The sequence below is a fragment of the Eublepharis macularius genome, chromosome 12 (genome assembly GCF_028583425.1).
Source record: "Eublepharis macularius isolate TG4126 chromosome 12, MPM_Emac_v1.0, whole genome shotgun sequence".
In the NCBI taxonomy this organism is placed as follows: Eukaryota; Metazoa; Chordata; class Lepidosauria; order Squamata; family Eublepharidae; genus Eublepharis; species Eublepharis macularius.
In genome coordinates this window covers 16179465-16194945 of record NC_072801.1, presented here as the reverse complement: position 1 = coordinate 16194945, position 15481 = coordinate 16179465, and the positions used below count along the sequence as shown (strand labels likewise).

Here is a 15481-nt window from a genome sequence, read left to right as displayed (position 1 = left end):
TCTGAGCTTTTGGAAAACTCTTCCTACTTTATTGTTGATGATAACGGAGGACTTTTGAGGGAAAAAAGAAATCCAAGAGTTTCAGAAAGCAAAGCGTCAGCAAAGAATAGGCAATAAAATGCTGGTAGAATAGCAAACTGCTGATCCTGGCAAGCTTACTGGTTGCTCTTCACAAGGAGAACTCAAATTGCTGCTAATAAGGCAGACAAACCCTCACAGACACCACACCCTGAGCAATGCACACACTAGCTCCTTTCTCTTACCTCCGTGCTTGAATGAATCTCTTCACCAGTGCCATCTTGCTCTGTAAAAGTGTCAGTTTGTTCTCTTGCTCTACTGGGCTCCGAGTCTTTGCCTTTGACAAGCACTTATAGGCTTCAGTTAGGGCCCCCAGTGCCTTCTCATAATTCTGGAACTCATCCACTTCCACCTAGAGGGAAGAAAACCAGTTCAAGTTTCCAGTCTTGCATGTGTTGGCTCAAAACAGTGAATCCACAGAGAACCCACACACCTGAGCACAGGCATCGTAAAAGCCAGCCAAGAGGTCGAGAGCCCTGCCTTTAGTATAGAAGCTGATGATGTTCTTCATAATCTCCGGGTCTTTGTGCCAGTCCAGGGACTGGAGATAGTTGGCGGCCATTATGTATATTTCTCTCTGCCTGGAGACTCCAGCGAAGAACACAATCTTCTCTGTGTCCCCTGATTTCAGAAGTGCTCTCATAGCCTGTAATAAAAGGGGCAGTCCTAATGCTATTCATGACAGGCAACAACACATGCAAAGGAAGGTAAGAGAGATGCATGGAATTTTGCATACTGCACACTGCAATTGTCCTTCACACAAAACACTCTCCAGCTTCAAACTCTTAGCGTCTGGAGGTCATCAGAACACAGGGGACCTGAGGGCTGTTTGTAGCTTGAAAAGTGATAACTGGACAATTTCTTTTGCACGTGGAAATTAACAGGAGGTAAGCGCAGAAAGCAAAAATGGCAATCCTCTCATTTCTGAAAGGCGATGGGAATCAGTATTCTACATGAGTTGTAGAAAATAAGTCATCTTCAAAAGCAGCCCCACAGAAAATCCATCACAACAACCTAGACACGATGTTACCAAAACTCAGATGTCAGTGATGAAGGTGCCATAGGTGAGAACGAGCTGGCTGAACTCACTGGCTGAGTGCACAAACAGCGTCCTCGTTACAGTGCCCTCGTTCACTCCAGCAAGACTTCCCATATGGTCTTTACGAAACCCCCCATGAATGGCTTGGTTTACAGGCATTTCCTCTCCTGATCTTATTGAGCAGCTAGCGGGCAAGGCTCCTCCCAGCTCAAGAACACTTACCTTCAGCTTATTTCCTGCTTGTGTGTACTTCTTGGTGGCCATGTGGTAATTGCCCTGCTGCATGCAGCAATCGGCTATCTGTTCCAGGAGTTTCCGCCTAGAGTCCTCTGAAAGCAAACTGGAGTCCTTCGAGATGGTCATTTTCTCAGCCATCTCCTCAGTGATGGTCAGATTCTGAGTTTGGCAGAGCAGCAGGGCATCACGGTACTGCAGCAAAGAGGGGTTGAGAACGCAAGCGAAATAAGCTCCCGTGAGACAAAAGCATTTGTGGGGATGAAGCCAAGTAGCTGACTAATAGAGAAATCCTAAACAGAGTAACGCCGCTTAGGATTTCACTGTAACTCTAGGTCTTCTTGGCTAAAACACTTATGCTGTGGTGGACTCTTTCAGTATGGGCTCAGGCCAGGCTATGGGACAGAGACAACTCTGGTGGCTTTAGCTGATGACCTCCATCTAAATATAGACATAGACCATGCTTCTTTATTACTCCTCTTGGATCTTCCTACAGCCTTTGATACAGTAGACCATGCCATCCTGTTATGGCGTTTGGAGGAAAAAGTAGTGATCAGGGGATGTGCCTTGGATTAATTTAAATAGTTCCTCATAGAACAGACTCTAAGGGTTGCTCTTGGTGAACAGCTATCCTCAGTGAGGGAATTCCTTGCAAGGTACGACCAGGAACAATCTTATCCCTCACTTTATTCTACCTCTACCTAAAGGATTTAGGAGAACTCATTCTTAGCTATGGAATTGGTTGTCATCAATATGAGATGATACTCGGCTCGATATTTCACTATCCAAACCCCCTGGTGGTGCTGTAGAAGTCTTGAGTAGTTGCCTGGCAGCTGTGGTCAAATGGCTGAAGCGAACAAATTGAAACAGAACCCTGACAAGACAGAAGTGATGGGAAGGCAGAGATCTTGAAAGACGTTGTGCTTCCCACTTTCAAGGGAGTTCAGTTGATCCTTGCAGGCTCAGAAGAGCATAAGGGTTATTACAGGATCTAACAATGCTTCTAGAAAAGCAGGTAAATGCACCTGCTAAAAAGGCTTTCTTCCAACTCAGACTAGCCTAGAATATGCCCCTCTCCCTACCATGACACAGCCAACCTGGCCACTTGGATGCATAAAAGCCAACAAATATCAAGTCTAAACTACTGTAATGCATTCTAAATAGGTCTCGCTTCACAAGTCAATTCTGAGACTTCAGCTGGTGCAAAATGGCACCGCTCAATTATTTTCAGGAGCTAGGCACTGGCAGAGCATGCATATTACTTCTATTCTGTAGTTAGTCCCTTGGCAATACATCAGTTACTGGGCTCAATTCAAGGGTTTAGCCATCATCACATATAAAGCCCTTCATAGCTGCAGGACCTCCTCTCTTCCTATGCTCTGGCATAGCAACTTCACCCATCTGAACAGAGCCTTGTGTGCAAATGGGCAAAATTGGCTGCTGCTCATACAAGGGCACTCTCTGAGGAGGCTCCTGCCTTGCACAATGGCCTACCTAAAGAGGTCAGGGAGGATTCCACTCTCCTCCTGGCTTTTTGCAAACGATGTAAAACTGAATTATTCAGGAGGGCTTTTTTCTACACAGGTAATAGGGTTGTGCTGTGAAGAAATGGCTCAGAGAGATGCTTGTAATAAAGAGACTGTAGACCATATTACTGCATACTGCCTGCTGATGTAGGAATGCTCCTACTGGTTAGTTTCCATGTTGTTTAATATGTCATGTCAAATTGCTTTTGTTTTATTTCCGTATTGTTTCAGCTCTGTATTTGGATTTATGCTTGTATTCAGATTTTTGCAATCCATATCCTATTGTATTATTTATTGAGTGTCCCAGCCATTTGTAACAAACTCTCTGTCCGCCCCTTACTAAAGACCCTACTGTCTCAAAAGAAAGATTTATCTTTTACTCTTGGATAGCTTCCAGCAATTAGTAAGGCCTGTCAAACAGAATTGCTCTTTGAACAATCTGCTTATCAGTACATTTATTTATATAAGGTCCTTCTTGCTTTGCCCCTTCTCATCAAAGTACACAGATACCTTTCTAGAGTTTATTTCCTTTTATTGAAATTATACCCTAGTTTTTTAATGAAGCAAGTTATCAAGATATAGATGATTATTAATATAAATCCTACAAAAACAGAACACAGAAAGGCAATAAGTATTCTAACATTTCCTAATAAACTCTAAGTTTAAAACAATCAAAGTTTCTATGAAATGCATTACAATGCAAAGATGAATTTCTCACCTAACAATAATATTATAATAACTTTCAATTTATATACCGCCCTTCAGGACAACTTAATGCCCACTCAGAATGGTTTACAAAGTATGTCATTATTATCCCCACAACAAAACACCCTGTGAGATGGATGGGGCTGAGAGAGCTCCTAGAAGCTCTGACTGACCCAAGGTCACCCAGCTGGCTTCAAGTGGAGGAGTGGGGAATCAAACCTGGCTCTCCAGATTAGAGTCCTGCTGCTCTTAACCACTACACCAAACTGGCCCTAAATCCTCATGAGATTTCTTCCAATCAGAACTCTAACACACTATCTGAATTTGCATGTTTTATAGGTTATCTTATACAAATATCTAAGATCTTCTCACGTGATAGCATAAGCAAACTGTGATTGGTTTGATGCTTCATTAGACAGTCATAATTTCTATTGTATAACCTAATTATTCAAAAAAATGACATTATATCCAACTTGCAAAACAAAACTATAAATCTGTGTGAGAAATGAGAGAAGGAGTTAAGCTGGTAGATCACTATTGGTCTACTCTCTGATAGAGGACCATTAATCTAGATAGTCCACTATTTTAATTAACTGTCAAAGATGAAAGCACACCTGTTTTGGTTACCTAACATTCTGAAAAAACACACAGAACATGCAAAGTGCAAAAGTTCACACAGAATACAAGTGTACTGCTCTGGATTGCTTAGTATTGCTTACTGTAATGTACTTTTAATCCATATTACTGCAACACATGGAGCATATTAACTTAAACTGTGTAATCCGCTTTGAGTCTCAGTGAGAAAGGCTGACTACAAATAACATAAAAGTTTGCACAACCTGCTGAGTTTGAGTCCCAGAACGCAGTGCTTTAAAGGGTATGATATGCAGAATTCCCAAACCATTTCCTAGCTTCAGCTAGGAGAGGTGCAGAATGAGGGATGAGGTGGGAGCAAGAAAATCTACCTTCCTTAAGTTTAAGCTAAACCCAGTAAGATCATGCCTTCCTGTCCGAGAAAGGACACGTCTTGGGATTGCGTGTAGACTCCCTCCTCCATTGGATACTGACGATGCCATGGGCTTGCTCTGTCCACATTAAGAACAACGGGTTTTACAAAATGCAAAAAAAACGGGTGGAGCTTGGACACACTTTAATGACAAAATGGATACTGCTGAAACTGAAATAGATCTTCAGGATGATTTGAAATATGAAGGGTGTTTCATGAAATCACTTGCCATTGTGATGCATTTCAAACATTTCTTGCTCCTCTATACACAGGGGAGTTTGAACAAACATCTTACTCAAAGTGCCATAACTCGCAGGAGACTGAGAGTTCCCATAAAAGGAATACAGTTTGGTGATAGAGAAAGACTAGACTAGGTGAACGGGATTCTTTCCAAAACAAAGTTTTACAAAGTTACCTTTTTGGCAGCAAGCAAGAGTTCAACAGCCTTCTCGTACTGGGCGTGCTCAATGAAGAAGTCGGAGCAACGAGCCAGCAGGGCAGGGTCTGACTTCTCATCCAGATCTTCAGCAATGAGCTGCAGGGCGGCAAACTGCTGGGTGGCAAAGGCCAGCTCTAGCGCCTTGGACAAATGTCCTGCCTGTCAAAGCAGAGGAAGGGCATTAGCTTCCTCAGGGCCTCCACTGTGCAGCCCCCTGCTAACTGGCCACAGGGGGAAAAAAGATGATGCTTCCCATAATAGGGATAGAATAAAACCCCTCATTTCAGTTCTAGGAAAGACTTCATTGGTTCTTCTCTAACCTGGGGCCAAACTAGAAGTGAAAAGGAAATTCACTTGCATTTATTCCTATATCCCCTGTTCTGTTCATGTGTAAACGGGGAAGAGGAAGGGGAGGTCTTTGGTTTAAATAAAACCAAAGCGTACCAACCAGGGGAGCTAAACTCTGCCTGACCTCACCAAATTCTATCTTTCCATCCGGGTCCAATACCATAAACAAACCAAGGCGGAATGAAACAATGATTCAGATGCCAGAGTGCAACTGGTGTGTGGGTGGGTGGGTGCGTGGGGTGGTGGTGGTGGTGGTGACAGGGTTTAGTCTTCCTTGCCTGTCCACAAAGTGTTTACTAAAAAAAAAACCCATCAGTTCTTCACTAGTACAAATACTTGTGGATTTCCCTATCGTGTTGAGTTTGGCCCTCAGGGTGTGTTCAGGCCGTTGTAGCCATTCAAGTGACAGCAGACAGGCCAACCTTCACGGTGAATTTCCTCCTCTTCTCATACTTCTGGTGGGCTGTTCACTTTCATGGTTTGCTCGAAGTGCTTCTTACACAACTACACCTCCCAACACACATTAATAGAAATCAGGAGTTGATGACTTTTTGGGGTTGGGTGTAAAGGTGAAAACTGCTCACGGGGTCAGGGGATGCTTTGTCACAGCCAGCCAGTTTTCCTTACAGCCCCCCTCGTGCTTCGGAATGGCAGACCCCCATGCTCAGTTCTGAACAGAAAATTGTGTGTGCGTGTGAGGGAACCCTTTCCCGAGCAGGGTGGAGCCTGTTTTGATGTACCTCTAGACTCTCTGTTAGAAACTTGACCTGGTTCTAAACAGAGACTAGTGCTTACCTTGTGGTACAGCATCACCGCCCGGTCCATTTTTTCCACATTCTGTTCATAATAATGTGCTGCTTCGATCATATCCTCTGGCGAGCTGAGAAGGGCTACATTCATCAACTGGTCATCCAGATTGTTCTCCTACAACCAAAACCAAGATGCGCTTTTACAGAGACCTGAATTATGGCTGTTCTCCAGAACGCTTCCTTTTGGTAACGGTCTACTCACAATGCCCAACATTAAAAAGCCAACAATGCCAGATGCCAACTAAAGAGCTGAAGGTGTTATGGACAATGGAATATTTTGTTTACGGCCTTCATTTCCACCCTTTCGGGTTCTGAAGAGCTACCTTTTGTTATAGGACAGCTTTGACCCATTTATGTCAGGCTTTTCAAAAGCTGAAGAATTTTTAAACAAATGATAAATATCCACATAGGTAGTATGGTTGTTTGAAACATTTATACCCGTATTTTCTCTACAAAATTGTAACTGGGCTTGCTACAGTACTAGTCTGTACAACTAAATCAGGTTTTGGGGAGAAACCAAAGCACACTCATTATTGCTGGGCTGAAGAACTTGTGAATGTCTTTCAGTTTGTATCTTCCTTATCAGAAAATTGCCTTTTCCCCCAGGACTTAACCCATAAATTGTGGTTGCTGGTGTCTCAAGTGTCCAATGAAAAAAGGAATCCACGTACACCCCCCCCCCCAGAAGATTACCTTGCTTCCCCCCTGCCCCACAACACACATTCTGGTCTCTTGTTCAAACTATTACATTTTGGGGTACCTCAGCTTTAACATCAGACACTGTTGCTTTGGCCTGTTTTAGTAATTTTGCAGCTTTTCAGATTCTGGCAATTTTACTGCTTGGTTTTAACTGGCACTGCATTTTCCATAACTTGCATACCTTACACAAACGAATAGCATTGTTAAACGCTTGGGCCCGGGTGTAGAAGTGCACAGCCTGCTTGATATCGTCCTGGCTCTCATACTGACGGGCGAGGTGATATGAAGCTGCCCAGTTCCCAGTCTCGTTTGCAATTTCTGCTGCCTAAAATGAGAGGCAGAGAGAAAAACAATACACGCCTTTCACCGTGCCACAGGTTTAACTATACAATCACTGCAAGCAAAACCAGTGGGAAAGTAGGCTTACCTTCTGAATGTTACCCTGGAAACAGTAAACACGGACTAGGGAAAAGTAATCCTGAGCCAGTTCATAGTATTTTAAAGCCCCTTCCATGTCTGCCTGGCTCTCCAGGTACTGAGCCCACCATTTCCACAAGGTCCTGGAAAGGGACAAAACCGAGATGCTTGTTTGTTTTTTGACTCCTTGCAGCAGCACTCCCTTCCCCTGTCTCTTGTCTGTCCTGCTCCATGTGCCAGTATCCAGACCTCTTACCATCTGTGATTCTAAATGCAGCGACTTCAGCCCAATGATCTACAAGGGAAGTATCTCTCCACGGGTATGTTCAAGAGTCGGGTTCAAACAATGCCAATGCAAACTAGGATACTGCTGTGTTGACCTGCCCATATCTATCTGCCAATATCTCTGAGTGTCTTGCCCTATTAAATCTCCCCTCCTCAATGACTACGGAATCTTTCATTTGCCTGTGCAATAAGCTCAGAAGCCAAAAGACATCTGCAGTAAAAGGAAGAGGAAGTGTCAAAGAAAAGGGACCTGCCAAGAGACTCTAATATGAGTATCTGAAAGCTCCATTTGATCTTCTGCTACTCAGGGCCAAAGTGCACAATAGGTTTGCTCACTAGATGACTGATGACCAGTGCCATTGTTAGAGCCACATTTCTAGGTGATCTTACTCTCGGCAGAACTGTGGAAAGCCTGATGCTTTCTGTCAGTGTTTTAGGTAAATAAATGACGTTCTAGGCAAGATATTTAACTGATCCATCTTGGGATCAGAGGAGAAAAAGCAGTATCTGAATATTCATCCCCTAAAATAAAATCATTTGTTCAGAAGGCTCTTCCCTTTGTCCCATCCAGGCCCAGCAATTCCCTCTCCTCTCTAGATCATCAGGAGAGCAGTCAACACTTACTTATCCTTCTTCTTGTTGACATAAGACTCCAAGGCATGGAGATCTTCTGAAAGCATCCGAGGTACCTCAAACCTGTGCGTATCTGACTTCTCATAGCTGTGCAGGAGAAGAACATATTAGAAAGAGGAGTGATCCTGAGAGATTCATTTAGCTTGTCAGCTCCAGGAAACAACAGCAGCAGCACTAAGATTTCACATTTTCATAGCAATTTTCAGGAGAAATCTCCCCCATAACATCTGTGTCTATTCAGCGGCAACAAATCAAGATAGCTGCAACTAAAACCCACATTTACAAGCAGACTGCATTTGCCCTCTTGCCAACACCCATACACAGAAATGCTTCTGAGCTAATATATACTACATATATGGAGCCAGGGCTCATTTTGAGGGGGAACGCGCAGGAACGCAGTTCCAGCAGTTCCCCAAAGAGGTCACGTCAGGTGGCCCCACCCACCTGACTCTCGGCCATTCTGGGCCTGTTTCGGCCTGGATTGGGGCTTTAATGGCCCGGATTGGGCCTCTGACAGGTTGTGGATCACTCTCCTGCTCAGCAGTGGCATTTTGGGTCCCTTTTTGGCCATTTTCAGCCCCTTTTTGCCATTTTGGGCCCAATTTCAGCCCTGAATGACCAGGATAGGGTCCAAAACAGCCAGGATAAGTGATGTCAGGGGGTGTGGCATATGCAAATCAGTTATGCTAATGACACTTCTGGTGATGGCAAGGGGTGTGGCATATGCTAATGAGTTATGCTAATGCGTTCTTCCAGCTCTTTTTCTACAAAATGACCCCTGTATGGAGCTGTCCTTGGAACACAACTCGGCTGGAGAAAAATGCCACAGAGAGGATTAGTGGGGTGGGATCATTTTATATCAAGAACACCACAACAGCACTGGGTGGCTATATGCTTGCAGGCCCAATCCATTTTAAAAAATCATAAATGGGAGGCTGTGTTCACCCCACTGGTCTCTCCTTATAGGCCCCTCTTGCGTACAGGCTCTCATCACCCTCCAGAAAAAGTTAAAAAAGGCTATGTTTCTATGGCAGCAGTGGCTAGTTCAAAAACATACATATCAAAGCCAAAGGAGTTCTGTAGGACTTCCAACTGTCACAGATTATTTTCTTGTACTCCTATTTTTCTGGGCTGACAGGTCTACTACTGCATTACCCTCTAAAACCTTTTATTCTCATGAGATCTTTTGAGGCATGAACTTAAACTTCAGGCAGAGAGATCTACTCTAATAATGAATGGGTGTCTCCAAAACAATTGTTATTGGTCAAATGGTGCTTTTAACCTAGGACATTTTTTAAAAGTTCCCACTTGACTGCTTTTTTATTAGCTGTACAAAAGAGAATTCTAGCTGCTGTTTGAACCAAACAATCAGAGCCTAAGGATCAGAATCGGCAGTAGTTTTACTGTTGCAACATGAATGAAAAAGTAAAGATGACTTTGGTTCAACATCCGCTCCAGGATTAGAGGGCTGAAATCTGAATCAAGTACAATCCTTGCGGCAAGCCTTGGAGCAAGTCTTTTCACAGCTCCCTAAATCTGAAGCAGGAGCGAGGTATGGCAGTGATTGCCACAGTGCTCTGCTTTGGGCTGAGCAACCTGCCGAGCATTTTCCTTAAAGACTCTATGTAGCAGCTTCAGCGCCTGCCACATGCAATAAAAAATGGACAGGATAAGCCTCAATGGGCTCCAGTTCAGTATAATGAGCCACAGCACGGCCCCAGTGCAGCGAAAAGTGCTAAGGGGCTGCCGTGGTGAAGCCCAACTTGGTGCAGCTGCAGCACATAGAAGGTGTTGGCACCTGTTATTGAGGGGTGGCGGGCAAGAAGGGGCCATGAGGGTAAGATGAGAGCATGGCAAGGTGACACACTATCTTTATCCATACAGCCATCCAGGGACACCCAGACAAGCAGAACTGCAAAATGTATGTTAACTAGAAAGGATGGCTGCCAAGAAGGCATGGCCAAAGTCCCAGAGAAACCACAGGATGCCAACCAGTTCGGCCCAGCACAAGAACAGCCATATTGCTGATGGCCATGGATCAGGTCAGGACTCCTGCTTACTAGTTGAGTGCCTGAGAGTGCTCGCCCGTGGCTTCCAAATGCTTGGCATAATTGTAATAGGTGGTGCGCAGGTTGACTCGGTCATGTGCTTCAGCCACTTCAATGGCTTTCTGCCACTGGTCTGAGGCCTGGTAGAACTTGTTCAGAAGGTCGTAGCGCTTGCACTGCTTGTACAGCTGCTCAGCATCTTCCTGGAATTGACATCAGACAACCAAGTGAATGTATGCTGTGTGAACTGTGTTTCTTTCTTAATATGTAAATTTTGCATTGAAGTTTTGTTTTTACCAGGGGAGGGGAGAGACAAACAGGAAGCCTATATGTAACAAGAAAAAGTCAATTAAATAAGATCACAAACATCAGGAAATGAGTCATAGTTCTGTAATTAAAACTCCAATATGCATAGAACAAACAATGCGCTAGTCCTCAATTTATTCTTAGGCATTTCATATTTAAGCAATAAGGCTTAATAACAAGAGCACTAATAATTCAATATAATGAATTACCTTCAAATTGCCTTCCTATGGCCAAAATCAGGCATGATTTTGGGTGTTTGGTGAATAGGCTCCCCAAAATTGCCTTTTTATTGTATGTGGATAGGGACCGCACTGCATAAGAGAGGTTTAAAAAACCTTCCTCCCTACCCTGTATTAAGTGGACCTGTACAACTGCTATTCACCTATGGTGCCAACCACAGAGATAATTTAAGGACTTGTACATCAACCAGCTTGGCAGAGAACAGCTCTGCTGGGGTGTTCCAGCTTGGGAAACGATGTGAGGCCTGGCCCTGATCCATACGGCAATGTACTTTTAAAAGGAAACTCACAAAAAAGGGAGCTGTCCCCATGGGAACTCCCAGAGTCATGACTATGTAGGCCCTAAAAATGGGGATCAATCCCACATCTTTTCCAGCCAGATTCATAGCTGGAGGAGAAGCTGATTTCTATTTAGAAGCCAGTACAAGTATGTACACACACACATACACACACACACCTTCTTTGAAGACGAAAAGATGAACTGTCCAGCAATCAATAGCCAAGAGCAGACAATTGGGTCTCTTTCAATCAGGGACTGCAGGATCAGACTGCATGTCCAACATTCCCCTGCCCAATAGTGTCTGTTACTGAGCACTCCCACCACAGGTGATCCTAAGGACCCAAATTAGCTACTGCCATTCCAAAAAAGATCACCGTGGGTACCTGCAAGGCATCACATTCTTGGTGAGCAGACTAATGAGCTAGTGGATATTTTTGAGGCAGATTTCCATATCCCAGACAAAGTCCATTTCTAGGTCTCATATCCAAAAGGGCAGTTTGTCACTGTCCAACAAAGAAGGCCCCAGCTCATACATAACCTGCAATCCTACTGCAATGTAATTGTAAGAAACTATTCAAATTACGTTGATGATGAATCTCTAAATCCAGATAACAGCATTAGGCTAATTGTGTAGCCTAATTGTGTAGCTTGATGCAAAAAAAATTTAAAACCATTAATTTCATTGTTTGGGCTTGTGCATTTCGATGTCATTCTACACAAAGGCCAAGAAAGAAAACTGAAGAATCCTCTGAGTCTACACAGCCCAGAATAGAAGCATTATGACCAAGAAGCAGGATGTTTACATAAAAATAAGGAAAGCACCAAGCAATCAGACCTCCAGGTCACCTCATAAGGGAGGCAGCATCCATACAACACTCAAGGAAGTTGCCCCAGTTTAACAACCTGAAAGAACTCTGCTATCTTAGTTGCTGTTTCCTAGAAAAAACAGAACTGAGGCTCGGAATATGCCACCACCTCCAAGCAAGCTTTGGACTTAGGACATGATACAAACACCACACAGATTTGGACTCAGGTGGTGATCCACAAAAGCAGAGGGTTTAAAATGACTGCCTTGAGATGACTGACAGACAGAGAAGAGGGCAAGGTTGCTTTGACCAATTAAAATACCAAAAGACTAACAGTTCTGTGATGCTTTTAAAGGCAAGAGTGGGTGTGCGCAGGGGAAAACAGAGATGCGCTTACCTGTAACTGCTGTCCACCACATGGTTCTGAGCAGCCCCTCGCCTTTCCCACCTGGGACAGTACAGCAGCCACAAAAACAACCCACCTTTAAGCCTCAATCCCATACATAAAGTCTAAAAACATTTTCTTGTTGAGGATCTCTCTCCCCCCAAACCCAAACCTCTTATACAAGGCTATTCAAATGGCCAAATATGATGCGGGGTTGGAGATCTCCAAAGAGCCATCCTACCTACCAACATGCCCAGCTGGATCGCCAACATGGCCACTTGAGCTTCTTTCTCTGGCTCCTTCTCAGCCTCCCGTACAGCCTTGGCGCCTCGGGCATGTCCCATGTTGGCCAGGCACACTTTGGCAACATCCAGTCTTCGCGTCTTCACACACATGCAAGCCATGTTCTCCCAGACAGCTTCTCTGCAGGGAACAAGAAGAGTTGTTCAGTGTACCTAGGGGGAGGAAGGTTGAGCCCCATCCTGTCTAAAGGGAGCAAAGCTCATGAATGTCACACTGTGTGTTAGCAGCCAGGATTTGCTCCCAAGGGAGCAACCAGAGATTTTTTTAATGGCACTTTTCTCTGGGACACATTTGAGAGGGCTATTTCATCGTATGTTGACCAAAGATCGTTACAACTCCAAAATTATTCATCATTAAAGAATGTATACCCTCTTTTTTGCCCTCCCCAGTTAACATGTGAAGGTGGGACTATGCGAAATAAAACAAAAACCCAGGGACACCTGAAAGACCAGCCATATTTATTTTAATATGAGTTTTGTGGTTGGACCTCTGACCTTCCTCCCCATCTAGCATGTTCTGGTTTCTTTGATTTATGAAGAGACTGACACTTGTCCTTTCTACATCAACTCCTCGCTTTTCCCTTTCCACTGAGACTGACACTTGAAAGACTCAAGCCTTGACTCCTCCTCGCTTAACCTGCCCCATAAAATTTCTCAGCACAATTTTCTATCACATACTTATCTGATAAATCAAGCTGTGACCCATGAAAGTTCATACTGAAATAAAGGTTTCTAAGGTACCGCTGGATCTTATTTTGGTACAACAGACAACCTCTGACAAACCCCTGCTGAGCTGGAGGAGAAAATTTCATTTTATCCCCTAAGACTCTATCTAAATTAGTTAGGTTAATTTTTAAAACGCGTTTATAAATCTGAATGAATGTTGTAACTGGGATTTGTGCAGTTTATTAACTGTTTTTTTAATTTGATTTTTATGTATAATACACATAACAAACGCATAACAGTATGATATGTAAGAAACTGAATCCTTATGATTTACAATTTAGATAAGTCAAGTACCGTCTACTAAAACTGTTTGCAATACAATAAAAACATTGAAGTATAATTTGTTTCTGTTCCTTAATGTGATGATTTATTACTCATTCGATTATAGTGTATATTATTATACTAAGTTACTCACAGATGAACAGCTCAATCCTAAGCCATGAGACAGAGCCGTCGCTCGTGCGTGGACGCAAATGCGGCACCACCCCACCCCTCCGTATGGACTTTTGCCAGAGAGTCCCGACGGCGGCCAAGCTCAGCAAGGTGAAGTGCAGCTGCAGCCAAGAGCACTCGCCTGCCATTCCCCTGACAAACCCGCCCACACCAGCCAATGCCTGCACCGCTCCCCTGACAGGTGGGCAAGGGGCAAGCAGAGGCACAGCCAATGGGCAGGGTGCGATCCCCGCTGCTCACCAACACCTCCTCATCAGGGAGCAGACATCCCTGCCGTGGAGAGGGGGCAAAGGTAACACTGAAGGTGCAGATCGGACACTCACCCTCTTGCCCGTCCAGCCCCCATTTCTGATGAGGCCTGGTTGTTGGCTGCAGCTCGGCGCGCCAGCAAATCCCCTCATCGTTACTGCCGCCACCACCACAAGAAACAGGTTCCCCCTCCCTGAAAAGTAGGGCCAGATAGTAAGGAACTGATCTCTGTTGCCTGGAGATCAGTTGTAATTCTGGGAGATCTCCAGCTACCACCTGCAGACTGCAAACCCTAATTAGCCCCCAGGTTCCGGAGAGGCAGGTGGGGGGAGATGGGTTCTTCAATGAGTGACAGGAACGCCCACTGAAAACCACATGGGAGGCCAGAAGGCCGACTGGAAACGAGGGGAATGAAAAGCACCCACAAACTTGCAGCGGCGCCACTTGAACACATCACTGCATCTCTACGATGTGAGAATGCGGGTTGGACCTCGACAGCCACGCCCCAGTCCTGCGGTGATGCCCCCCCCAAGCATGGACTGACAGCCCCTCCCCACGCCAGATTTCCCAAGTCCATCCCTGCTTCCGCAAATTGCAAAAAGGAGGGGGACGCCCAGTAACTACACATCCCCCCCCCTGGCAGCTTCCCACATGCAGCGACCATCTTCCTGGCTTTTCAGATGCCAGCAGCTCAGACTATCAGAGAATGAAAGTCCTCAGTGCCCCCGTACTCGGCAGACATTCATGGGCCACACTTCAATTCCCACCCCACTGCCTGAAGTTACATTGAGGAGAGGAAGGGGGCAGAGAGGCTGGACGGAGCACCACTTGAAACATTTGCAGGGATGTGTGAGAGGACATTCCGATAGGGAGTTGAGGGGGCAGCTACTAGCAATGTCAGGCAAGCATGAAAACACAGCAGTTTGTTGTTTTTCAACACGTTTTATTAAACTGGAAAAAGTGCCAATGTCCCTCAGCTGGAAAGGGAGCCAAGGCAGTTTGCGCAGCCCTCGTTCTACGCTCCCAAGGGCGAGGCGAGGCTGAGATGCAGACTGCCTTGGGAAACTGCTCCCTGGGCTGGATCTGAATGGCACTCGTGGAAGATTGGGGCGGGGGGGCTGAAGCAGACTTGCTCTGTTGTGTCCCGGATGAGTCACGACATGCCTGCGAGGGAAAGAGACGCACATGCTGCAAGTAACCCAGCCCTGTCTATGGCCGAGGCCAAGCCCACACTCCTACATCTGGGAAGATGCATATAGTAGAGAGCAGCAGCGGCAGCCCCACAGGTGCATCTAGCGACCAAATGATCCATGACCCTCTGGCGAGGAAGCGCTCTGCCTTGGGGTGATTTTACCTTTAAGGGAGAAAGTCAACAGGTAGTTACAAACACCCAGTCAAGAATAGTTTTCTGGGCAACTGCCTCTGAGGCAGGCAGGGGCTGCCGCCACCGTCCCCTCCCCCACGGAGCC

At 45.2% G+C, this 15481-nt stretch overlaps 1 protein-coding gene across 1 annotated transcript in view; it reads right to left on the bottom strand.

The window, feature by feature from the left end:
• The window catches only part of IFT140 (intraflagellar transport 140), a 97997-nt gene that overhangs the window by 3376 nt on the left and 79140 nt on the right, over window positions 1–15481 (bottom strand). Inside the window, exons 19-28 of the mRNA XM_054992445.1 lie at window positions 12528–12705; window positions 10279–10469; window positions 8210–8305; window positions 7311–7443; window positions 7065–7208; window positions 6171–6299; window positions 5004–5186; window positions 1340–1546; window positions 512–724; window positions 264–430 (exon numbers count right to left, since the gene is read on the bottom strand). Coding sequence (XP_054848420.1) covers window positions 264–430; window positions 512–724; window positions 1340–1546; window positions 5004–5186; window positions 6171–6299; window positions 7065–7208; window positions 7311–7443; window positions 8210–8305; window positions 10279–10469; window positions 12528–12705 — 1641 coding nt within the window. The remainder of the gene's footprint in view (window positions 1–263; window positions 431–511; window positions 725–1339; window positions 1547–5003; window positions 5187–6170; window positions 6300–7064; window positions 7209–7310; window positions 7444–8209; window positions 8306–10278; window positions 10470–12527; window positions 12706–15481) is intronic.